Source organism: Dryas octopetala, chromosome 1, assembly GCF_963921425.1.
Source record: "Dryas octopetala chromosome 1, drDryOcto1.1, whole genome shotgun sequence".
NCBI classification, from domain to species: Eukaryota; Viridiplantae; Streptophyta; class Magnoliopsida; order Rosales; family Rosaceae; genus Dryas; species Dryas octopetala.
The window spans coordinates 2492184-2519065 of record NC_141366.1 but is presented as its reverse complement, the minus strand read 5'-3'; the positions used below and the strand labels follow the sequence as shown (position 1 = coordinate 2519065).

At 36.6% G+C, this 26882-nt stretch overlaps 5 protein-coding genes across 5 annotated transcripts; 1 reads left to right on the top strand and 4 right to left on the bottom strand.

Annotated features, from left to right (window-relative positions):
* Positions 1-3353: 3353 nt before the first annotated feature.
* LOC147296367 (omega-3 fatty acid desaturase, endoplasmic reticulum-like) lies at positions 3354-5861 on the bottom strand. Its single transcript, XM_086230200.1, has 8 exons — positions 5429-5861; positions 5189-5278; positions 5027-5093; positions 4746-4838; positions 4454-4639; positions 4287-4370; positions 3859-3996; positions 3354-3740 (listed from the first exon to the last, which is right to left on the bottom strand). The coding sequence occupies exons 1-8, from the start codon at positions 5773-5775 to the stop codon at positions 3549-3551; spliced, it is 1197 nt and encodes a 398-aa protein (XP_086086326.1). The 5' UTR covers positions 5776-5861; the 3' UTR covers positions 3354-3548.
* Positions 5862-12376: 6515 nt separating this feature from the next.
* LOC147296366 (U-box domain-containing protein 43-like) lies at positions 12377-16823 on the bottom strand. The gene is made up of 5 exons (XM_086249170.1): positions 16291-16823; positions 15418-16212; positions 14719-15025; positions 14052-14516; positions 12377-13641 (listed from the first exon to the last, which is right to left on the bottom strand). The coding sequence occupies exons 1-5, from the start codon at positions 16729-16731 to the stop codon at positions 12530-12532; spliced, it is 3120 nt and encodes a 1039-aa protein (XP_086105296.1). The 5' UTR covers positions 16732-16823; the 3' UTR covers positions 12377-12529.
* Positions 16824-16933: 110 nt separating this feature from the next.
* LOC147296365 (selT-like protein) lies at positions 16934-18553 on the top strand. The gene is made up of 4 exons (XM_086252205.1): positions 16934-17187; positions 17300-17373; positions 17679-17997; positions 18132-18553. Exons 1-4 carry the CDS (start codon positions 17011-17013, stop codon positions 18252-18254), a joined length of 693 nt encoding a protein of 230 aa, XP_086108331.1. The 5' UTR covers positions 16934-17010; the 3' UTR covers positions 18255-18553.
* Positions 18554-18874: 321 nt separating this feature from the next.
* Positions 18875-22325, bottom strand: LOC147296364 (internal alternative NAD(P)H-ubiquinone oxidoreductase A1, mitochondrial-like). The gene is made up of 8 exons (XM_086246589.1): positions 21768-22325; positions 21183-21396; positions 20888-21048; positions 20661-20726; positions 20398-20561; positions 19883-19997; positions 19382-19561; positions 18875-19231 (listed from the first exon to the last, which is right to left on the bottom strand). The coding sequence occupies exons 1-8, from the start codon at positions 22206-22208 to the stop codon at positions 19079-19081; spliced, it is 1494 nt and encodes a 497-aa protein (XP_086102715.1). The 5' UTR covers positions 22209-22325; the 3' UTR covers positions 18875-19078.
* Positions 22326-24415: 2090 nt separating this feature from the next.
* LOC147296363 (protein PSY3-like) lies at positions 24416-25559 on the bottom strand. The gene is made up of 2 exons (XM_086229083.1): positions 25451-25559; positions 24416-24561 (listed from the first exon to the last, which is right to left on the bottom strand). Exons 1-2 carry the CDS (start codon positions 25557-25559, stop codon positions 24416-24418), a joined length of 255 nt encoding a protein of 84 aa, XP_086085209.1.
* Positions 25560-26882: the final 1323 nt, after the last annotated feature.

Sequence of the window (26882 nt, the reverse complement as noted above, 5' to 3'; positions counted from 1 at the left end):
TAATTGTACCTAGAGGCAAAACATAGTCATTTATCTTCAATGTAATATTAGCTAGCCCCCATTCGCAAAATTTATGTTTCCGCCCTTGGAAGTAGTGCACATGTGATGCCTCTTATATTTTTTGAGAATATGTTCACATTTAATGGTCATGAGTAATTGAAAACTTTCACTACACCAATTATTTTATAACTATTGCTAAAATTATTCTAGGATTTTTTTTTTTTGGTCGAAATGATACTTTCATTGCAGAGAAAACCCCAAAGAAAAATACAGGATCCAGTCAAATCCAACTCAGAAAGAGAGGATATGAAAACAGGACAAAATAAGATAAGGGTTTTTTTCAAATTTGGTACCTGAACTATTACCCGTGTCCCAATTAAGTACCTGAACTTTTATTTGTCCCTATTAGGTACCTGAACTTTTATTTTGTACTAATGTAGTACCTAAATTGATTTCCGTTAAAGAAATGGACGGAAGCTGTGAAATCCAAGGATTTTTTAGTCAATTCAAGTGAGATTGTTTACCCATCATCTCTATTCCCCAGCCTGTCCTTTTCCTCACCATTGTCATCTTCTCTCCTGCGTTAATTGGCATTAGGCCACTGTAAGCCAATAAAAAGTTTATATTTCAGTACTTAGAAGCAAAACACAGCAACAAACAAAAACATAAAACGAAAAACCAAGTCAGATAGATAACAGGATATATAGGATTAGGAGCTTACTGTGACACCGGACTTCTCCTTCTCGTACACAGCTTCATTAGGCAAAGATGACTGTAAAAGTGACAGAGAAAAGTGGGAAAAGTGGTTAAATATGATCAGGCATTCAATGACAGAACAGAACCCAACAAAAGAAATGAATATAAAAAGAGAACCATGTAATAAAGAGAGGTGGCATTGAAGAGAGGTCGAATGGGTTTGTCCCCAGAAGAGGAAAGCCTGCGAAGCGCCAATGCCATTGCCATGTTTTGCTTGATTTCTTGGTTTCAGTTGGGTTGGGTGAGGCTTTGGTGGTTGTAGGAAAACTTTGTGTGAAGGTCATGCCCACTTATGCCAATTAACGCAGGAGAGAAGATGACAATGGTGGGGAAAAGGACAGGCTGGGGAATAGAGATGATGGGTAAACAATCTCACTTGAATTGACTAAAAAACCCTTGGATTTCACAGCTTCCGTCCATTTCTTTAACGGAAATCAATTTATGTACTACATTAGTACAAAATAAAAGTTCAGGTACCTAATAGGGACAAATAAAAGTTCAGGTACTTAATTGGGACACGGGTAATAGTTCAGGTACCAAATTTGAAAAAAACCCATAAGATAAAGCAAAATACAAAAACTGAAAACTTCTAAAACAGATAAAACTAAACAGCCGTGGCAAGAAAAGACAATCGAAGGAGCAGAGAAGCCCACACAAACTCCAATATTTCATTACATCAGCATCGAACAGAACCTACAACCACCAAGAGGAGCCAGTGAGGCACCAAAGAACAAAAGAGAACCGAGGAAGATGGAGGTGCGAACACCTGTGCCGAAGCGCACATCTTCCATTGAAATAGCAACTAAATCGCGTTAGCATCCACTATCCAATCACCATCGCCAAAAGTCCGAGAAGTCTGACGAAGGTGACGGACCGGGAGGTAGGGACCGACAAAAGTAGCAACCGCCCAATACTTGGGGAGGAAAAACCTCCAGATCTGCGCATCGAGCTCCAAACCAGCCACAACAAAGGGGTGGAACAATCACCACAAAGAGGGTGAGAAAACTCCATAGAGAAGGAAAAATCTCTCAGAAAGAGAGAAGTGGGAAAACTGGAGAAACAGAGGGAGGTGGGTGTGGGGGCTGGCCGGGTGAGAGGGTGGGTCGGCGTGTGGGGGGCTGGGTAAGGGGTGATTCAGGCTAGGTGAAGAGGTGGGTTGGTGTGTGAGAGGGTGGGTCGGGCTAGATGGTCGGCGTGTGAGGGGCTGGGGGGATGGTGCAGCGACGACAAAAGAGGGAGGTGGTGGAGGTAGGCAAGGGAAGGGGAGATGGCAGGGGGCAGTGAAGTGATGGCTAGGGGAAGGCAGGGGAGGTGGGGATGACAGGGGAGAGGGGAGGGGGGCGTGGGGAGGAAATGGGGGGTTGGCGGCGGCTGACTCTCAAACCTGCTAACCTAGAGAGACCCGAGTTCTCTCTAAAATTATTCTAGGATTCAAATGATAAAAGATCATATGCAGTTGTTGGGGTAACAGAAAGGGCTGTAGATTTACCCTTCATGCACTTAAGTTTGATCACCCTCTTTCAAATAAAATAATAATAAAAACATCATATAATCAATTAAAAAATTTATTTTCTACTCTAGTACTATTTCATTTCTTTAACTAATTCCAATCAGACTTTTTTTTCTCTTTTTTTTGGTCGAAATTTTTTTTTTTCTCACAAATTCTACTTTTTTTATGTGTAAGTTTAGTATGGTTCATAGCTGATTAGCTGCCGCTAGAACAACACCAAATAAATGATATTTTTAGTTTATAATAAGAAACGTTAGACGTGTAGTTTTTTATTTTTGGCCATTGGTTAGACGTATAGTTAACTAGTCTATATTTCTTCATTCTTTTTGTGTGATCGTGGTTCATGTTGTCTTCTTTTGTCTTTCAGTAGTCCATTTGAAATATCGTTGGATTGTTTTGCTTGGATTTATGTAAATGGCATATACTATTGTTCCAAGAAAATACCCGATCCTATTTTGAATTGTTACCTACACCAAGCACAAATGACAAAACCATATGACAAAATATGAGTTAATTACACTTACACCCTCTGAGGTTTATCGTCTTTTCACATACACCCCATGAGATTTTAATAATTACACATACACCCCCTGAGATTTTAAAACTGTTACATATAACCCCCTATAAGAAAAAAAAAATATTTGTGTTCAGGTTAGACCTTACACCTTGAATAATTTTATTAGGCTATTTAATCCCTTAGCATGTTTTTTTGCATAATTTCTCATCATTTTCGTCTTACTATAAGGGGTTATATGTAACAGTTTTAAAACATCATGTGGTGTAAGTGTAATTAATTCGACAAAATATTGAATTGAAAAAAATATTGGAATTGGGGTGTGGGCTTCCTGAATTTTTTGTGGGTGAGAATTTAGGTGCTGATTCTCATACAAAGCCCACTTCAACCTATCTTGGGCTTCTTAATGGAATTACTCCATATAAAGGGTTTGAAATCCAAACTCATCATTCTCAACATGTCCATGGCGATTGAGTTCACAAATATGAATTTTCATGAGTTCACAAATATGAATTACTCCATACACAATACACTGTAATTTAAAGACTGAATTGTATTACCTAGCCACTCACCTACTCTTTAGATTTCCATTGTCATAAACTAAGGAGCTAAAATAAAACATTAAAAAAAATTGACAAAAACATCGCTTATTTGCTAGAAGCTAACAAATCATCAGATACAACTATCCCTTTCAAGGTTTTGAGCAGATGATGCAATACAGAAAACAATTCATATCTGCCATTTCAATTGAGCTAAAAAAATGAAAAATTAACTAGACTTGCTCTTAGAACTTTTGCAGAGCTTGGGGTCAGTCTGATAGTATACAATGTCTCCAGTGTCACTAACATAGTGGTCCTGCCTCAGACTTGCCACTAGATTATTGATCACGTGAAATGGAAATGGTCCAGATTTTTTCGGCTCCCGGTAATACTTCCCCAGGACATGTTTGGCTGCCTTGGTCTGCAACACAAGTATGTGAAAATGCCGCCATTAGAATCATCAAGTAGTACTCCAAATACATTGCAGTTGTAGATGGCGAAACAGATCATTAAGTGATTAGGTGAGGGAGAACACTTACAGCTTCCACAAGGTGATAGTGTGGGATTTGAGGGAAGAGATGATGTATGACATGGGTGCCAATGTCATGGTGGACGTTATTAATCCATCCATAATCGCGATCAACAGTTGTAAGGCCTCCTCGTAGATAACTCCATTCCTGCAAAACAAAACCATGAGTGAAAAGAACGATTAACAATGAGTAGTGTTCTCTTGCTATATATCTGTCATGTTATCTAACACTACACATTAAGCTCGGTATTTGTCTAATCAATGGTTCAGATTAACAGGTTGACAACCTAACATGTCAGACTACTGGCCATGTCTGACACCACACATTAGATAACTCCAAACCCTTTTGGTAAAATCTCCAATGACTAGTGTTATTCTTCACTTGCAGCATTTATGTCAACAACCACCAGTATAGTTGAGTCAATATATTATCACTACCTTGCCACGGTACCAAGGAAGTTTCTGCTCGTCATGACCATGGTGATGCAAATATGTGACCAAATCCAACCACATTATGAAAATCTGCAATGAGAAGTCTATGAAAATTAGGAAACACAAACTGGCTGCAGTTACTGTAATTATCATCAAGAGAAATTGAAACTCACCCAGTAAGGGACACCATAGAGCTTTAGGACTTGGAGAGGACCTACTACAAAGGACATATAGATGAGCAGGGAAACCATCAAAGTCCAACAAACAGTTGAAGTTACCACATCTTTCCTTTCATTTGGGGAAAACAAGTCACTGTAAGGGTTGAAATGGGAACCTTCCTTTCCTGGACTTCTAGTCCACTGAAAGACAACCCAGCAGAAAAGGGGAAAAATTTAGCTTCAAGAACCATCACAAAGGCACAATTTTGAACCCAGACATATGCTCAATAAAAATGGGGTTTCTCACCAGATAGAAAGGATATGCAAAGATGGGGTAAGGCACTCTGAATCTGAATTTTCTTGTGCTTTCATCCAATCTTGAATACACCTTCTCAGTCAGCTAACAAAGACAGCAAAAGACAGACAGGTTATAACTACTAATTGAAGATTAATTAATTAAAACAACAGCAATGTATCACTGATTGTATATAAATTTAATGTTTTTGAAAAGCAAGAACATTGTGACTAATAAATTTACTGAAAAATAAATGAAAGAAAAAAGCAGTGTGAGTTCAGAGAAGCACGTACAGGAACCCAGGACTCATCATTCTCAACATGTCCATGGTTCTGGTGGTGAGTTCTGTGGCTAATTCTCCTGTAAAACCAATCACATATCAACAACATTTTCAAGGACTAGAGCTGAAGATAGGCCAAAAATCATTTCAAGTGAAGAAGCTATGAGGAACCCACCATCCATTATAAGGTACAAGAATTGCAGAATGCAGTATATGACCCACAACACTATTCAGCGTGCGACTGTCTGAAAAGCTTCCATGGCCACTGTCCAACCCAAAGCCAGTCGCATTAGAATTTAGAAACAGAGAATATATGTACATATGCTCTTGTACTCAAAGCTCTAATCTTTGCCAATTAAACAGGAAGCAGATGCACGAAAAATGTAGAACAAACTGAGTGAGTTTGAGTGGTTACCAATCATGTCCAAGAACAAAGAGAGCCCAGAACATTGTCCCTTGAGCAGCCCAGTAAAATGGCCAGACATACAAATTGTTGAAGTGAACGGCTGCAGCAGCCATTGCAAAGACCACAAAGACGTCCCTGAAAACATAACTCAAGGACCTCCATGGGTTCTTGACCCAGCAGTGTTTGGGAATGGCTGCTCGGATCTCAGCTATCTTGAATGGAGGAGGAGCACTTGGGTCGAAATCTGCTGCTTCTGCTTCTGGGTTGTGGATCCCATTAGCATTAACACCATTCATGGTCTTTTTCTCACCCTCCATTGAAGCTAAAGTTGATTCCTTCAATGAAGAAGTAGCCATTGGTTCCAAATCTTCTTTGTATCCACTGCTCAGAAGCGGACAAGACGAGGAGGGGGTGGCTGGCTGCTGCAGGCAATGAGGTTAAGGACACCGCTTATTATTTATAAGCCAGAGGCCCAGAGCAGCAGGCAATGATGCGTGAACCCTGCCACTATACACCGTACATACACGCACACACACGCAAAAATCTCTCTGCGTGCACCCATTAACTGTGTGAGTGTGAGTCACCAATAAGCAAAAGCTACGTCAATATTCATTAAATTTGTTTATCAAAATTTTGTTCTATCAAATAATGCAAAAATTTATTCAAATCTCTGTGTTATCTTTTAATGTTAGTCGTACATTACAAATTCAAAAATGTCCGACAAATGAGTAAGTAGATCTTTTAATTTTGATTCATATCTATTATTAGGCGTATAGATTATATTCATGAATTCATAATTTTTAATTTTTAAGAAAATATTAAATTCAATGAGATAGATATGATATCTCATTTATTCAAATTTAAATTTACTTTTGATTTTATTTATTTTCTGAAGAGATTTTGTGACTCTAGAATTACTGAAAAGAAAAACCAACAAAATTACTTGACCTTTGGTTTCAAGCGGTGGCCTTGGCCAAATGTTGCCCCAGAAACATCAACATGTGCCAATTCTTCACCAAGCCTTTGATTTTGAAGGCCAGCTGTGGAGAGTACTCCATGCCCACCTAATTTGGCCTCTACCAATCGTAATTAAGGTGTGTGGCCAATAAAAGGACCAAGATTGTACTCTTAATTACCAAAACAGACCCAATTGGTGTTAAATGTGATTGTTGTCTAATGATCATGAGAAGAGAAAGAAAACTGTTTCTTTTCTGAGTGACAACTACTAGTCCAGGAAATATCAATTCAAACAAGTCCCACATTTTTATCAAGACAGATGCAACCAACAAAATTATAAGCAGTTAGTATTTGGTAACGGGGTTGGATGAAAAACACAAACAAATAAAGTGTGGGATGAATATTAATATTGGTTGAATAACATGGGTATGGCTGTGTTGTGTGTGTGGCCCATAAATGCCTCATGGTTTTCGATCACCATGTAAAAAAAGACAGAAATTCAGGAAGATATTTGGTTAAGAATAACTTTTTTATTGCGTTAAAGGCTGTCCAAGAACATTGGCATCTTTTAAAAGGGGTAGGCCGGTACGGGGACTTGGACTTGGACATGCCATGCTTCATTTTAAGTATCTTTTGAGTGAAAAATTATTACTTGTCATTGTAATATCATTTGATATAATAATATTAAATTATAAATTTATTTAAATAATAATACGTATATGATTAATGATATTTTTTAAAATTTTTAAAATTTATGTTATAATTTAAGTAGATTGATAACATCACATCATTATGTCATGTGATGTTACGGTCACACACAATAATTTCTCCTTATTATGCGATTTAATTCATTTCTCAAACATTTTATAGACTTCACTTGGCAAAAAGTGCTAAACACCCAATCCAAAGGAAAAAAAAAAAAAAAAGCAATCCTATGATGTATGGTAAAATGATGAGAATGAGACAAGGTATAAATTTAAACAGAGTAGGTCAAGTTTTTATGAACATAAATATAATTGGTTCATCTACTAAAAGTGTAAGTCATCGATTTTGTCTAGTTATAAAATAAAATACAGAAAAATAAAATCATTTTACTAATTTTGGAATGTTAAAAGAAAACAATGATAGAATCACATGTCACAAAAGATATGGCATATAACAACAGACATTAGCATTAGAAAGACTACAATACAAGTCATGAACGATGGCCAAGCAAAGCGTAAGCAGAAAGGCAAAGGGATAGAGGTCGCGAGACAAATTTCTACCCTCCTCCACCTTCGGATATGGTAGTATCATAGTTGTTAGCAAGAAATGAAATTCAAAATGAGTTCTAATCTAGAACAAATAAAGCACTACCACATTAAATGATTTCCGAAATTTTGAGATTTATTTTGATTAATGTAGCATTACTCTTTCGTTAATTGAAGGATAGCATGAATATAACCTGTCAAATATTTATAGGCATTGACATGTTCATTGGACTCTCTCATTATTGTTGATTTAGGCAACAATAACTGCCATTAAGAAAAAAACAAATGATGAATTGTCAATTTTTTTCCTTTTTTTTTTTGGGGTCAAATTTTCCTTATTTTCTTATGCATGAAAATGTAAGGAATGAAAATGAAGAAAGTTGTTTAAGATATAATATTTTGAAATTAACATAAATGGAAATTATTTCCAAGATTACTTAATATTAACAGTCATCAGCTCATCCGCTACTACTATTTGTCTCAATTGTATTTTTTTTTTTTATCACAAAAGTCTTTTTCAAATTACTGAAGTAGAAAGGGAATCATATGCAGAATGAATTGGGACAGTTGATAAAAATAAAACAAGAGGAGAAATTTGACAGTTTACTAAAGAGATCTGCACATGTTCCCAGAATGCCAGAAATAAAAGAAGAAAGAAAAGAACAGAAAACAGAGATAAAAAGGGGTAAGTGGGTGACAAACAACTCTTACAGTGCTCAGGCTTCACGTTGGGAGTATATATTTTTTCTTGTCAGTACTATGCATCGGTACTATAATAATGGCTAACGTATTCAGAAAAAAATATGAATAACTCATAATGTTTTGCCACACAATATTCCCTCTATGCTGTTCAATTCTTAGTTTACAATATACATTTTAATGTTCAACCATCAATTATTCAAATAAGAATTCACTTAAATTATTTGATAACAAAATATTTTTTTAATATATAATATATTAAGTTACAAACTAATTATTAGTTTAGCAATATTTCTCTAATTAAAATCTTCATCTCTCATATACAAAAAATTCAATTAAACTATTTTTTTTTCTTTCTTAAAAAATAGATCTATAACTATTTTATGAAAAATTATTAGGTGTAATCGATCCCACATAATGTAACCAATTCAACTTATACAAGTATTGTTGGACGACATATTTATATTTGTAAGATTTAGTATTAATAACATCCATCTATATTTTAACACATAAATTAATTATATCATATGATAATATATCGATTATAAAAAATAATTTCTCTTAACTTATTTGTTGGTGGATAGAGTATATGCCCAATACGATTCATCAATGTCATTTTAAACCCAAAAGATAAAAGTAGAATTAAGCTAATACCCACTAATTGATTGGTAGTTTACGCCAAATTGAGACCATCCACACCCTATTTTGGACAAAGTCCAAACCAAGCTACTTCACTTTGTCCTTGAAAAGGTACATGAAGGTCTCATGAACATGTGGTTAATTATGAAACCTGAAACCAAAATTTTCAGACTTTTCAGTTTTCAGAGTCTTTGGAGAAGAAGGGGGCAACATTGTTTACCAACTGGGTCAATTGGGTCTGGCCCATTTCTCAAATTTGTCCGACAAGTAATTTTCCATGCTATGACCCTGTTTAAGCAAGTGAATTAATTAATTATAACTCATTTGAGCAGAGAAAGTTGTTGTGTGAATTGCCCATCACACATCCCTTTCCAAGTTGTGGCTCCATGACTCCGTGTTATTGGGACCTCTCAGTCTTTATAAGAATTTTCTAAATTTCTGGATGATGAAATGAACAAAATTCAAAAAATTATATTTGTGTCAGTCTTTGCACATTCATGAAGAGCCATCAGAGGGCACTGAAAAACCCATTAATTGATGCCTTCCATGCCAAGAAAGACCATTAATCATCTTCTCAGTACTACTAAGCCAGTCATGAATAAGTGAAAAATGACATGCCAGGGGCATTTTCAGAACGTAAATACACAGATAGACCTAACAAATTGGCAATGAATGCATGGTTTAATGTGGATCCCAAAAGGGCAAGCTTCCGTGTAAACTTCCTACACACATTGCACCAAATATACTCACTATTTAAAATTTTAAAGGTAGGAAACTACACCCTACAACTACCCAGATGTACCCTTACAAAATTCAATTGGGAAAACACTATACATATGGACTACAGTGTCCGCATTACCGACAAATCCTTTAATTAGAATTGATCGGAAAAATAATTAAATAAAATCATCAAACAATGTAACTTTTTAATATAAATATAATATCATTCACAAAATAACATAAACAGAGCTTCTTTTTTTTTTTTTTTTTGCCATATATATCCAAAATTACTTTGTTTTAGTTAGGTTTCTCTTTAATTATCTTTCACCAATATAAACTCTAAATATTGAACCCTAAACTTATGTTCAATTCTAAAACCCTAGGCAGTGATATTTTGGACGTATGCAGAATAGCAACACAGAAAATATAGGGTGGGTGGTTTGAACATATATTCTTGTATGTGTATATATATGGTCAATCACCGAACGCCGGCGTACAAGGTAGAAAACTATTGTATTCATCGGTTATATATAACCTTCTAAAAATATGCATGTGAATTAATATTCTATATTAAAATAGATGGTGAATCCCCAAGCAAGCGAGAGATGAAAGTTTATATTTGACTATTGAATACAAGAATTGGTCCAAAATAGTAAGAATTCCCTAAATGCCTTTAATTTGTTTAGTGACTTTAGTCCAACCATAGGTCCGTGAACTTAATTGAGAGCAAAGAAGCAGCACGCTTGGATTTGTCTATGCTTTAGAATAACGGATGAGGTGAAGTTGTCAAATGTGTTGAATTATGAGTGGTTTCAGAGACAAGTAAGGAAAAAGATGATTCAACTTTACAAGGCAAATTGTAAAACAAACAGTGTCTCGTCATCAACATGTCCAAAATTTCCAATCAACTTCCCAACACACAGTCGCCACCGACTAACCTTTGTTTTACAACATCGTCAAACTTTATTCATTCATCATGTTCTAACGGCATGTGTGCAAGGGAAAGATTCTTTACTTTATTACTCCTGGACTTCTTGCCATATTTTATTAAACTGCAATCTCACCCCCTTTCTTTCTATAATTAAAGGCTAGCATCAACGATGATTTAGATTTTATTGAGTCTCATGACTGGGTACGCTCTAGTTATTTGCTACAGTTTCATGCCTCTTTCGGTATAAACAAGTTTTAAAGTCCAGTTCGCTTGGAGGATTTATACAACTTAACTATTTTATGGTGTGTGTGTGTGTGTTTTTCTTTATCCCAAATGTAATGATGTGGTATGATCATATTTATTTACTTTTTTTGAAAAAAATTTAATGATGTGATATGATTATATAACGTGGAATGCAGCGGCGGAGCCACATAGGGGGACACAGGCCCCTCTCACCTCTAATTAATTGATTTTTTTTATTAATTTTTTTATAAAAAATTAAGATTAAATACTAAATTTCAATAATTTTTTGATATAACATAAAAACCATATAATATTTTAATTGAACTACTAAATACTAAATTTAAATGTAGTTTTTTTGATTAGGTCACAAAATTATTGGTCCTTTTGATTTGAGCTTTTTTCATTTGATATTTTTGTTATTTGACCCACATATGATGGGTGTTAGTTAAAATTTATAAGGTTTTGATAAAATTATCCTTGAAACTTTTATATTATCTTGAAAATTTTGCTAATGTAGTCTCAACTTCACATTTAGTTGTGACTGTACGACACTCACAACTTTAAATTTAGTTGTGATTGAACGACAATCACATCTAAGTTGTGAGACAGTCACAGTTAAGTTGTGACTTAATTAAATTTTTTTTAAAGAAATTATACTACAATATAGTATAAATAGAGGTCAAAACAATACTTATACTTAAAATAATACATAGTTTAGTAGTGTGAGTTCTCTTTTTTAATTTATCAAGACAGTCACAGTTAAGTTATGATGGAATTGATTTTTTTTTTTTATAGTATAAATTGATGTAATATTTGTGATGTAATATATTTTTAATTTTTTTATTGTAGTGGCATGTGATGTAATATTTATAAATTATTTTATTTGATTTTTTAACTAGTACCTAATTTAAAATGTTATTTAATTTTGATACCTAAACTAAAAAATTATTAAAATTTAGTAGTTAAAATTAATGGACTTATTTTTCTATTATTTTTGTTAATATATATGACATATTATTTTTAAATAATTAATTTTTATATAAAAAATAGAACTAATTTCAAAATATTGAAGAAGTTGATTCGGAAATGTAGCCTAAACCCGACACCCGAATTTGAATCATAATATTTTAAAAGTTGACTCTTGAGAAATAGTAGGTGAAAGAAAATTTGATGTGAAATGGAGTCTCATTATTAGGTGTATTGGTTTGAGTTCCTAGTTAAAGAAAATGGTGACTTTTCAACTTTTCAAAAGAGGCGGCAAGCTTTAGCTTTTTTCTTTTTTGGCTGCTTTGCACTGCACTTCTGTGAAGTTCCCAAAATGCAGTAACAGTTTCATTTTTATTTTATTTTAATGAAACGGAAATAAGCTTGAGTTTAGTTGAAGATGAGGTCAAGCTTTTCCGTGAAATTGAGCTCGAGATGACGAGATATGAGTTATGAGCCCAATGTAATGGGCTCAACTTTACTCTTCTACACCCAACTTGGCTCCAAATTGATGTAGTCCAAAGGCCCAGCTGATAATTCACAACACCCTTTATTTCTAACAAGTTACAAGTTACAAGTTACAACAATGAATGCAAAATTGAGAGACTCTGAGTAAAACTATACAATACATACAGGTTGAGTGCCACTCAGAGAAAATTACAAGAAGAATTTTATCATTGTTAACAACTACCTCCGCGTCTGGGTTTGACATGAAGATTTTCCGCTAACCCCAGATAACTGCTTCAAATTAGTAAGAGCATCCTGAGCATGTCTCTTTGTGTTGGCATTGCCATGCTTAAAGGCTTCCACCAATGCCCATACCAGAGACTGATTGAGTGAGTGTCTATGGGTGTGGTTTTCAACTCTCAATATTCTCTCTATGATCCAAATTGTTCTCTCTTGCAGCTCACCTGGCCGAACTTCTGTGAAAAGAGAAATCACTGCTTCAATCACACCCAATTGTTCAAGCTCATCGACCGCTCTTTTGAAGCTGCTAGAAGTATCTATGACAAGAGTGGATAGTGCCTCCACTGCAGCAATCTGAACACTAGTGTCCTCGTCTGTAAGTAGATCAACAAGGGGTTTGATGCAGTTGCTCTTTAGCAAGCACAATTGCCTATCTGCTTCACATGGAAGATTGTGTATCGGACATGTAGAAGTTTCTAGAGAAGAGCTTCCACACATTAACACCAAATAAGAGCAGAATCCATGGGGAGGTGGTGGTTCTGATTCCACAGCAGCTAGTGACCTTCCATATTCAGACAAGTTTTTCAATCCAAGGGCAGCTAGTTGTTTCACTCTTGGGTTTGAATGATAACAAAGCTGATCATGAAATATAGTAATAAGGCTATGCTCTTTGAATGTACTAAGAGTTTGGGGATCAAGGCTCCTTGCAATGTGAAGTAAAATACCAAGAAGACCTTCCAACATGCTTGATGCAGGTCGTGAAATCCTCCCATTGGAAGTTTGGCACTGGTTTTTGAGAGTAGTAACTGTCCATCTTACAAAACTAACTCCTAGAAGTGTTCTCACTTCATCTTCAGAGAGTGAAAGGTTCGCTAGTATGCATGCAGCATCAGATCTCTCACTATCTGTCAATTCGTTGCCTAATAATTTGTCTTTCAACAGGGGGAGCCTGTTAAAAGGCCTTAGCTCATTAGCTATATCTTGACCAAACCTTTCCGAGAGTAGTCTTGTAAGCCTAAAAGCATGAATTCTGTGTTCAACCTCTGGGTGGTCAAGAAATGGTAAAATGGTTTTAATCCCTTCTCCAGATTTTATATGACAAGCTACTGACTCTGAAAATAGAAGCAAAGAAACATGGTTATCCTGTTAGAACATTGTAATTGTCTCAATTTCCATATTATAAGAAAACTACTCTTCCAGAAATATGGTGGACATAACAGCCTTTCTACAGGAACAAGAGATAGACCAAGGACATAACAGCCTTTCTATAGGAACAAGATATAGACCAAACACAATAAAAGGATTCCATTTGATCTGCATCAACTACATCTTTTCCTGATTTCATTTCCAATAAAACTAAATAAATAAATAAAACCAAGGAAAATAAAAGGCACTAACTTACTGAGCAGTGAACATGACATAAATGCAGGCAAGTTCTAGGTATAATGTACACATAGGAAATACATGGTTCAATGATAACTGAAACAATCGCACTTGACGCACAAACTAAATGAAGAATTACCTGATGCCTGGGGAGACGATGCAATTCCATATAGGATATGAAGAATAGACATTTGGCATTGAGGGGATGCAAAAGGTAAAACCCCCAAAAGACTATATATAAATGATTCTGACTGCATAGAATGCCCTTCTTTGTCAGCAGATGCCAGTTCCCATTGCCCTGGATTTGATACTATATTTGCAATTGTTGATGCAGCCAATTCTTTCAGTTTGGGCGATGCATCCTGGTTTACGAAAAGGATACTTGTAAGAGCTGGAAATACAGCAGAATCGACAAGGATGGTTGCATTGTCATCTAGACCTGACAAGTTATACAATGCTTGCAAGCTCGCTGCTCTTCCTTCAGGCTTAGATAGCATTTCAACTAGTATTTTAGCACTTTTCCTAGCTATTTGTTCCTTGCTGCTATTTGTCAAGGCCATACTTCCCACCATAGATGCCATTTCAATTTTGACATCGTCAGAACCTGTTGCCAAAAAAACTCAGATTCCAACATAACATGTGAATATAAAATCACACCATACACTGCAGTCTTTAAGAAAAGGGTGTTTTCTGCTTCTTATTCCATTATTTTGAACAAGAAACTTGGACACCTGATTTTCCATCTGTAATCCATTACAATATAATGATTTTCAGATGGAAAAACCAAAAATTAGTAGAAGATATACCTTCACAAAGTCGACTAAGTAAGGGTTCAAATCTCCCTGCCACAGCCAAATTCTGAACATTATTGTTCACCTTCTCCATCCGCTTTAATACCTCCTCAGCTAAATTGGATAAACCAAGATGCTCCAGGTTTTCTGTCATGCTTGAGAGAAGAACCAGTGCTCCTTTTTCTGATGCAATTTTAATGCAACAAGCTTCATCACTAGAGAACTCAAGTAACAATTTCACAGCATACTCTCTCTCTTTCTCCGAGCTCCCAATAAGACTATGTATGGCCAATCTAGTGATACCCTCTTGAAGCATGATTGTCTAGAAATGTTTTAACACATTCTATCAGAAACTAGTAAAAACCTGAGACACCACAAGGGCCTACTAGACACAAATATCAATTGCGAAAGCAATATACTACAAAAGTACAGCATTATCTCAAGAAAATGCAAATTCTGAAAAGCATAGTGGAGCATATAGACTAAATTAGCATGAAAATTCTAACTTGATTGGAAGACAAGCATACAAGGATTACAATCACTATTATAAATTTCATTCTTTAATTCCTTCTACTTCCACCCTCTGCCCACTGATTATTACTTGATTAGAAACAATTTTAAGCCACTTTTTTGTGCACATGAATGAATATAATTAAAAAGAATTAACTTGACAATCATACGAGGAGAAAAAAACCAGAAAAGTGAAAAACCCACCTTGCTTGCTTCGTCCTTGGCCATGCTAAGCAAAGCCATAAGAGCTTTGCTTCTCAAATGCGTCCCAACACTCTTGGAACTGTTCCTGAGCAGTTTCACAATAAGAACAAGAACCCCGGCAATCCTAACTCTATACCTACAAGTGGGATGCTCCTCCGAGATGCTATAAATACTATCCAACACTCCCTCTATACAATCCACCAAAAGAGGCTCCTCACTAAGCTTTTGAACCGCGATTTTCACCAGAATTTCAACATTCCTATTGACCCATTCCTCTATGGCCCCTGCAAGTCCAATGTTTGGTTTCAGCTCCAATGACTTAAGCATCTGCCCGGTGACCGGACAAGTGGGCTCTCGGCCGTCCTCCAAACACCGTTCGAACCAGTACCGAATGGCGGCCCGCTCGTACGTCTGCGACGAATGGAGCACCACTGGGTCCCTCATCACCTCCTTGGTCAAGGGACAGAGGAAATTCTTGAACGGCGAGATTTGAGCGTCGTCTTCGAATTCCAGGCCCGTTTTCCAGGCCGAGAAATTAGGCTCCACGGCCCAGTTGTCGAGAATTCTCTCCAACGACACCAGAATCCGGCGCTCCGGCACCGCATCGGAGCATACGACATCGTCCCTGAAGAGCTTGATTTGCTTGGAGAGCTCGGCGTGATTTTCAGGATCAATGCCGAGAGCTCGAGCTAAATCCATAATAATGGCGCTCTCGACCGCTTTGCTTGTCTTCGTTTGCGTTACTTCTCCTTCTTTCTGTAGTGTGTGCTGTACTCTCTCTTCCTTCTCCGTAACCTGAAAATCAATTTCCATTTCAATTTCAAAATAAAAACAAAAAAAATCGGCGATTTTTTGGACTACTTGCTTGCTTACTCTGAAGTGAGCTTGCTTCATGTCTCTGGAAAGATCGGTGATCTTCTTGCGGAGATCGGGGAGGTCGTGAAGAGCGGCGTCAAGGAGGGCGAGCCATCCTGAAACGGCTACGGCGCGGTCATGTACGGCGGCGCAGAGGGAGAGGCAGTTGATGAGGACGAAGATCTTGCTCTTGCTTCTGTAAAACGACAGCGTTTGGAGGGCCTCGGTGAGGTCGGCGGCGATGCCTTTCAGGGCGGTGTGTACGGAGGGAGGGAAGGATTCGAGCGACGGAGCCGAGCGGGTGAGCTGGCTGAGCGCCAGCTGGAGCCGCTGTGCGAAGCCCGAGAAGCGCCGAGGGACGTCGAAGGAACACTGGTGGTAGTAGTCAGCGGCGCACAGCTCGGCGAGCGAGCCGCGGATGGAGTCCAGCGCCGAGGAGACCGATGATGGTGACGTCATCGGCGTTGCAACTGCTGCTTTTTGCACATGTATTGCATTTTGCCGCGTTTGAGTTGTGGAAGAGGAAGTTGAACAAAAGTCAAACCACGAGTGTTGACTTTAAGTGCAGACTCGCTCTCACCCGCCCATAGATGATAGATGGGAGAGTATTGGGCTTATTTGGGCCACATGAGGCCCAAATGGTGTAAATTTCCATAGAGTTTGATATAGGCTGAAGTAGCCAAAACAAAAGAAGCACTTTCGTCTCAGATTCTCTGTTTCTCTGTGTACTCTGTAGCAATGGATCGGGCACAGATCGTTCTGCTAGGGTTACCACTGTTCCTCTTCTTCACCGACCTCCTAAACCTCTTTACTCCACCCCCACCCCCACCCCATAAGGCCCCCCACCATAACCATCACCATCACCACGTCCACAAACAACCAGTTGCCCCAGAAACCCTAGAGTTTCCCTCCCAGGTATTCCGAACTAATTTTCTCTTTTATTCTTTCCAATTTTGTTGAAATTGAAGCCATCTTTTTCTGCATATGCTAATTACTGCTGTCGTTCTTTAATTTTCTTGGATTCCAGAAACCAAGCGCTGTTGGAGCAATCGGCCGCGGCAACACCATCAACATTAATTTCTGCACCTCTTGCTCTTACAAGTAATTTTCTTACTTCTCTTCTGTTTTTGTTATATTGGTCTTTAATTTTTATATCGAAGTATATTCATTTGCTCCATACAGTTTGGTTCCTTTCTATATGTGCTTATGATGTGAGGTGATGGATAATTCAATTTGAACTATTATGCTTAAGAAATTGGAATCTGTTTGGGCTTTAGCTGTTAGCTTCCAATTAGTGTTCCAAAGAGATATGCGGTCTGCTACTTGTTCTGCTATGCACACATATTGCATAGAATCATGGAAATTGAGCTATCTTTACTTATCAAGAGAGTTTTCCTTTTTGGTAGGGGGAATGCAGTAACAATATCAAAGATGCTGGAGTCTTCTTTTCCTGAGATTGTTGTTAATCTTGCAAATCATCCCGCACCCCTTCCAAAGCGTCTGCTCAGCAAATTGGTTCCTGTTGCTCAAGTTGGAGTCTTTGGGATTGTAATGGCGGGTGAACAGATTTTTCCGATGTTGGGGATTGCGACACCTCCTGCTTGGTATTATTCGTTGCGTGCAAATAGATTTGGGACCATTGCTTCCACTTGGCTTCTTGGCAATGCGATGCAGTCCTTCCTCCAAGGCACTGGCGCTTTTGAAGTCTACCTCAACAATGAGTTGGTGGGTGAACCTTTTTTTCTCGTTGGTCATATGTTTGCTTTGCTGAAATACTGGTCTCGGGCTTTTCAATAATGGTTTTTTTTTTTTTTCGGTGTATATGATTTAATGTACCTTCTGCACTCTGTATATTGCAGATTTTCTCTAAGCTGAAGGAGGGAAGATTTCCAGGCGAGATGGAACTAAGAAATCTAATCAGCCAGAAGTTGGGTAATTCAAGAATCACAGATAGCCTTGGGGCTGAGGGTTTATGGTCCTAGTCCACCAGCTAAGTTTGCAATGTCAAAATGTATGTGGTTGTAGTTGCATAGTGCGTTCAAGCTGGAAGTTGCCTCGACTTGTTACCCATCACTATCATACAAACTACAACATCAGTAGAATGTTTTGCAGATAGGTGGTGCCTTATGTGTAAGATAATCTGACTCTGCATGCTGAGACAGGCATTGTGTGGATTTAAACAGATTAGACGGTCGCAACTCTTAAGATTGTTAATACAGTTTCATTTCACAGAAGATAATATTCTTATCAACTCATAATTTTGATTGTACAATTGCTTTCATTTTCTATTTTGCATGTATTTAGTCTATTTAGTAGCACAATCCACTATTCCATTATGAGCATGCTCTAGTCTGGGTCTTGTGACTGGAACTTGCATGTGCATTTGCAATTCACCTCAGTTTGTGGATTTTAACATTTTTTTCCTAGTTTTCCTAGTTGCATTTGAAGGCATCACTTGTTTAGGAATAGCCTAGTGGGTTCTTATGTTCATTTGCTGTACTAGGTTTGTAAGAGCATGCAATTTCTTTTGCTTTTGTTGCCCTTTAAGTGTGGGAGCCGTATAGTCCTAAAAGCCTTAGAAAGCAAATACCAACCAAAAGGATAGCTATGTAAACATTTCTGCTTCCCTGCAAGTAATGAGGGAATATGATTTCGTTGATTTGTAAGAGGCTAAGAGCTCAAGTCACATTCATATTCAGATAAATAGCAACAACTATATCCTGCAATTCTGTCATCCAGTCACCGGGAGGCAGATATAGACATTTTGCCTTAATACATGAAATATACGTATCTTGCTTGTCAAAATCTAAATTCTGCTTATATCACGCCCAAAAACAAAAGTTGTAGCCCAGTTTATCGCCACATAGAATCGGTTCCTCCAGCTTACGACACGTGTTAGATAGGCCGAACGCCAAATAAACCAACTGACAAACCCAGCCAGCGATAAGCCTTTTCCCTCCTGTATGACAGTATGAGGGGGTGGGAACAAGTTAGAATTAAGATAATTCACGGTTCAATTACTAAAATGTAGGTATGCAAAACAAGTCAGTTATTTCAACTTAAACCTCATGAGAGAGGCTTAGAACTTAAAAAGTGACTTGAAATTCACCTTGCTCTGTCTGAGGTCCACGAGAGCCTTGTATCTTCCAATAGTTGCCATGCTTCCTAGATGCTTGTACACAAATGGATCCCCGTATTTATAGTCTTTTGCACTGTTGGCACGCCCTCCATCAGCTTCACCAATTTTGTTCAATAAATTCGCTAGATATTTTCCTTGCCTCTCTGCAACCTTCAAATATTTGAAACAGAGATGCATAAAGGTCTAGTACTGAAACAGAAACACTATATCCCTAGTAGTCACCCTCTAACGGCAGCCTGTAAAAAATCTCATACCACTTTTTAGGGGGAAGAGGGTGACACTTTGGTTGCCTGTTGGCTAGTATAACTTACTACCTAACAGGCTAGTATAACTTACTACCATAATTCAATATAGCAGTCAATAAACGTAAACATTACATTCATTTTCCCAGGTAGATTCTCGCTAGATATGTAAATGGACCAGCTGGCATCCAAATTATGGACCATGTACTAGATAGGCATAATTTTTTACCTGGGCCAAAGCTGGAAGGGTTGGTTTTCCAGTACTTTCAAGAAAGCCACTGCAGTCGCCAATTGAAAACACGTCCTGCACAGTTGGAACGCGTAGCCACTCATCAACACCAATCCTGTAATAGAAGAAACTGTTTATTAGAATCAAACATGATATACCATTTCTAAAGCATACTTTAACAATTTGGGTAGTGAAAATACGGAGCAAGAATGGGAAACATGAACCAAAAGCAAATTGGAACCTTATGATATGGCAAAGCAATATGCTATTGATAGAAAACATAAATATTTGAATAAGAGATTTATGATGCAAAGGAGACAAATGGAACAACGTAAAGTTGAAATTTTGAAGGAAAAAGAGAAAATAAATGCTCACCAGAAGGTACTAAAAAAACTTATATGTGGTTTTAAGATGTAAATTCAGAACAATCACCATATGGTTAGATTTGAAAGAAACTTTGGTGGTTTAGATGAGGAAGAAATTAATTTGATTAGAAGCAAACTAAATTGAATTACCTTCCACCAGGAGATTTTGGAAGTGGAAGGGAGTTTACTAAAGGTGATGGACCAACACCTGTAGACCATACCAACAGTCCATAAGGAACCTCTGTGCCATCATTAAGAATGATCTTCTGAGCCTTGACATCTTTGACAATCCCACGGACAAGACGAACTCCTGACTGAGAGAAACTTTCAAATGAATATTGAACATATCCAGAGACTTAATGGGAGACTAATACTAGGATAATAGGTTCTTTTATCAATAATATATCTCTTACCTTTGTCAACTGTTTTGTAGCATAGTGCCGCAAGCGATCATCAAATGACGATAATATCTCATTTGCCTGTTAAAACAAGAACATTACTCAATTATCATATTTTCATTCAAACATTATTGGAAAATCTGAAATGGTAATATGCTATCTGACTACAATAAACTGTTGACAGCTAACGTTTTTGTAAAAGGCTGGGATGTATCTCAAAGCATAGGCTGTAATGGACAAACCTCAATCAAGGTAACATGAATATAATTTTTCACATGGGAATATCTTTGACGAACATCTCTCTGAATGAAGTCACTAAGTTCTCCGCTGAACTCAACTCCCGTGGGACCACCACCTACAACAACACAGTGTAGGAGTCTGCTTTTCTCTTCTTCAGAAACACCTGCCCCAAAACCATAATCCAAGAATGAAATAGACAATGAGAGCTCATATCATATGATTTTTGTTATACAATGAGAGCTCATATCATATGTTTGTTGTTCTCAAGTAATTAGAACCTAACTGCAAGTAGCATACCAGGCACATCCGAAAGCATCAAGTTCAGGAGCAGCTTCCTACGGATTTCCTGGGCATGGTAGACTTCACGAAGAAAAATGGCATGCTCTTTTACACCTTGGATTCCAAAAGTGGTGGGGTGTGCTCCCAATGCAATTACTAACTTGTCGTATGAAATTTCAAATTTCCATGGCTCCAAGCTATCAGCTCCATCAGTTACAGTCTCGCATTGCACCTTCATTTCCCAGAAACAAAATTTCTTGCAAGTAAGGCATTGTAAAAACCAAGAATAGGCTAACTCTGTAACTCTAAACTTTATCACTAGTTCACTAACATACTTCAAGTGTCCAACTATAGATTCCATCAAAATATGGAAACATATAATTTCTTATAATTAAGCCACTTTAAGATAAAAATTCATATTTCCACCAAAGATGTACAATACATAAACTAATTAATTCACTTTTTTCATTCTAGCGATTTCCCATGTCACACTTTCCCCAAAAGATTCAAACTTTACGCACAAAGTCACTAATCCAAAAATCCCCAATTCATTATCCACAAACACATTTCTTTATCAAAACCCAAAACCCAGAAAAAGCAGACCTTATGGTTCTCAGGGTCGAGGCCAGTACAATTAGAAAGAAAGAAATACGACCCGGGTTCCCGAGAAATAGCGGGTTGGATCCTCCCAATGGGCTCGGCGACGGACCTAAACTCCAGCGTCCCAACACATGTGGACGCCAACAGAGGAGTGAAGACCATGTGGTTCCTCGGGGACACGCAAACGACGTCGAAGAGCTTAGTGTCCAAGCCTTTCATGAGCCGACACCCCGCCCATCCCGTCCCCAACACCACCACCCTTGGCTTCTCGCCGGGCTTCGTGGGCCTCAGACCCGAGTACTGGGTCGGAGGTTGGGCCTCATGGGTCGGCTCCGAGCTAAAGCATGACAGCAAAGTGTAAGAAAATGGGTCTGAAATTCTGGGTTTGCTTGATTTTACTGAACTGGTAGCTGAGACTTGGATGAGGTTTCTGAACCAAGACATAGTATGCTGCTAAGCTACGACGTCGTTTTCTGAAATGGATATGGAAGCAGAGACTGTTTTGCTGCAAACATATATATGTGAGTTTGAAGAAGGTGAAGAAGCTTCCAAAAATTGAGGTTGTCGTTTTCTCTGTTCTGCTAAAATTTGAGGCAGAGTGTATAAGTTAACAAGTCAACTAGGTCATCCACCACGTGGCAGCTCTCTACGTTTCACAAGTGGCGCTATGACGCAATTCCGTAAGCGGTAAGCCTAAACTTTCGAACGAGTTTTTATTCTTCGTCCCGTTTTTACCGTTTCGTTTATTGACTTTAATTCACTCTTTCAGAAGCAATCAACGATAAGGATCTGAATATATCCGAAATTATTTTAACAGATTAACCTGGTTGTAAACTTGTAATGTACTAATATCTAATATGCATGGTTTTTGTAATCTTGTTTTTATTATCATCTTATCAAATTTCAAATAATACTATAACAAATGTGAACAAAGTTAATTTTTATTAGTAACATAGAATGATGTGATAATTTGACAATAGAAACTGAAGTGTCTCGATTTTAACAAAAATTAATGATAATTGAACAATAAGGACTAAAATTTCTAATTATCACCTCATTTTATGCCACTAATAATTGGTGTATTTTGCTCACATTTTTTGTAATAGAGTAACTATAAAATAAACAAAAAAAAGAGTAACAATGAGTGATAATTTGTTAATTTAGAAAAATATGAACCTAACATTAAGTGATGTATATAGAGATCACGTATGCTAAAAATATATATATAGAAAAGAATAAGCAAAGTCTTCATCATGATCATGATCAGTTGAGGCCCTGATACCATGAAAACCGACCGTACGCCTTGCTGCAGGTAATAGACGCTCCGTCATCCTTGCAAGTTCGGCTGTACATGTATATATCCATAACAGCTCTGCAACAATGGCTAACCTTATCATTAACTCTTTAATTAAGTTTAATTTCTTCCACATCAATGGGAGCTATATAGCTAGCTTGTTTAAGGTTTAAACCCTTCTCCAAACAGTGACTTAATTTATAGATTTTGAAGGTAAGCAGTGAAGGCAAAATGGATCCAAATGGATACGGACAATTTTCACTACTCCTCCACCAATGAATATATATATATATATATGTCATATATAGAATCAAAATCCTCATGATATAAAAAGATTTAAATGCTTATCCCTATAGAGCTACGGTTAAGATTCTTTGATCTCCTTGCCTTTTCAAGAATACTAGATCGATGCAATGGGCCAATATATTTTGGCTGGATAGATATATAGGACCTTGAGGAGAGTCCAATGACACAATCGCAACATTAAAAATGGTATTTCTTTTTCTTTTTTTATTGAAGAAAAAAAATAATAAATCCTAAGTGAAGAACTTCAACTCAAAATGTGAAATTGATTTTTATGCGCATGTAACATTATACTAGCATATAATAATAGTATGTATGTTCATAACTATATATAGAGATTGATCAAATTTTTACCTGAGAATTAAGTCGATCAATATATAATCTGTTCATAGCTAGACGTGTTTGATTGACTTCCTGGGATGTTCTTAATTATCTTTTATATATATTTCACGTACTTGATGGTTTGTAGTGCTAGAGGCATATATTGATTAAGCAATCAAATCGAAAAAGGGTGCTTCAAATTTTCAGTAAAACATACATGTATGCATGTACTCAATGAAATAGATCCTCGATCGATCTGTTTATCATTAAATATGTTTTTTTCTATGATTTATATTGTGCTGACGTCTAAATCATGTTATTTTGAATTTTAGATTTAGATCACTTTTTTTTTTTTTTTTTTTTTGAGAAAATGATTTAGATCACTTTAGTATTTATAGTTCCAGCTCGTTACGTCCTGTCACAAACCTGAATAGGCCGGCCCGAAGCAAATTAAATTCATTCTCTAATTTTTTTTTTTTTTTTTTATGGCCGCAAATTCATTATCTAATTTAATGAGACCAAATGTAGAAAAAATTATACAATCAGATGAGAATGCAAGTTTTATTTGATATATATAATATTCTCACTACAACGCAAAGCATGAGCGTGTAAGTACAACCTTGGTTAAACTTAAACCAAAAAATGGAAACATATTATTAAGCAATATATATATATATATATATATATATATTAGACCATTAGGGTTTTCAACCATGCATTATTGAGCAATGTATTAGCCTTTTCTGCCACCGTTTCCGCCACCACCAGCCTTGCCCCTGGAAGATGAGGGATCATGCTCTCGATTGGCAGTTGGGTCACTGTAGTCGTCTGTCCTCACCTTCAAAGACCTGCCCTCCATGGCCACAACTATCTCATCATCTATAGATAAATATTACATAAATTTCAACATCTTTAATTGAAAGATTACATAAATTTCAACATCTTTTTGAATGATCAAATATTAATACGCACAAACAAATTCATTAAAATATTTTTACAAAAAATATATACACATGTATAGAAGAATAATATATTACGAGAGAACGTAAAAATATTATCAGTCAATGAGAAAATTTGGATTTATCGTGCGTACCAAATAAAGGCCGAGATTCTTCTACCATATGCTAAATTTAAATTACAATTTTAGTTCTTATAGTTTGGTACGTATTGTAGTATCAACTATCATATCAATTTTGTTAATTTTGATTACAATATTGTATATAAGAGACAAAACATATATATATGGATGCATGCGAGATTCGACCATGTACAGGGAATCCAGCTGGTGTTACACGCACTTCAACACCTCCATCTATATTCCCAATTGATTCCAAAAGCAAACAACGACGGATACATATTACATAACGCTGCTCACTTAATTAATATTGTCTTCTTCCTCATCTTCATGATCAATAATATAATCAACATCATCTCGTAATGATATCATTAATTAATTATCTAATATATCCCTAATATTACAGTAAAATTGAATTAATTTCCAACATGAATTAATATTCTGCACTTTGAAAACAGCGTCTCTATTTCTAGTTTTTACACAACTCCTCTTGGCTTAGAATGTACAGAAGAACAATTACTTGTTGAAAAAGAAAGAAAAAACTAAGCTGAGTTTTCATGTAATTAAGAGCAAGCAATTAATTGGTAATTTCATGGCTCAAAGCTCAGTTTCTCTTAGTTGACAGTAGCTAGCTGCCTAGCTATATAGGCAGATCGAGAAGTTAAATATTAAGATGCATATATATATATATACCTGAAAGTAGAATGGTGTTCCTGGCAGAAGCAGAAGAGGTTATTACAGCAAAGGCAATAAGCAAGAGACACATGCAGAGCCGAGTAGTACCTCCAACTCCAAGTCCCATCTCTCTCTTGCTCTCTCGTAGCAGACAATGGGTGTATTTATATATATATATATATAGCCCTAGGGTGAAGAATAAATATATACCATGGTCTTGGTAGGAGATAACATTTATTAATTGTCATCAATTAATATTCATGGTTGCCACGTTCGGCCGACCTGAACAAGTCCCCACGTGACTCCTTAGATGATGAGATCATTGCAACTATCTGAAGATCATATCTATTTTCAAAGGTCAACTGGGTTGCGCTGTCGCTTCCTTTACCAGAAAAGAAATTTCACATTCAAAACTGTTAATAATAAATACATCATGCACATTTTTATTTTCAGTGCCCATTGTAATCATCTTTTAACTTCCAAACATGATAGATTCACTTTTTCAAACAAGAATTCAAAATTGTGAATCGTTAAATTTAGATCTGTTTGTACGAAATATAGATGAAATTCTACAACTCCTACTGTGCAAAACTGCAAAGTAAGCCAAATGGAAAGTATTAAAATGAATTAAGGTTGAAATATGTAAAACATTAATTAATGTAATGAATATGTAAAGCATTACACACTTTACAGTAACATCACCTACAAGTGTTATTACAAGCATCTGCAAAAGCTTGCTTGGTGGTGAGTCGACCCAATTAATGCATTCAGTGATGAGATCCAAATTTTAAAGCATTTCCGTTTTCCTCTTTTGTTTCTCGATTGACTTTATAGGCCATTCAGATTCTTTTTAGTGATATACGCTTTCATTTTGACTCTGGGCCATTATAAAATAGGCTTATTCATACCATTGCCCATGTAAGATACACTTTTTTTCACTTTGCCCCTTGAAACTTAAATCCTCTCAGTTTGCCACCTGAACTTCGCAAAGTTGTTGCAAAAGACCCTATGCCGTTAACTCTATCAATTTTTCCGTTAAAATAGCTGAAATGGCACCTATATGGCATGAGTGAGACCATTTTTTAGTTATGTAAGATCCATGTAGACAAGCAAAATTATAAAAAATTGACATGAATCTTATTATTTTTAGTTTAAAAATTATTTTTTTTGTCCACATAGATTTTACATAACTAAAAAAAGGTCTCACTCATGCCATATAGGTGTCACGTCAGCTATTTTAACAGAAAAATTGACAGAGTTAACGGCATAGGGTGTTTTGCAATAACTTTGTGAAGTTCAGGTGGCAAACTGAGAGGATTTAAGTTTCAGGGGGCAAAGTGAAAAAAAGTGTATCTTACAGGGGGCAATGGTGTAAATAAGCCTATAAAATATAACTAAGCCACAAGATTAGATTCATGTACTAGCTGTAGGCATCCATGTATTGGTGTTT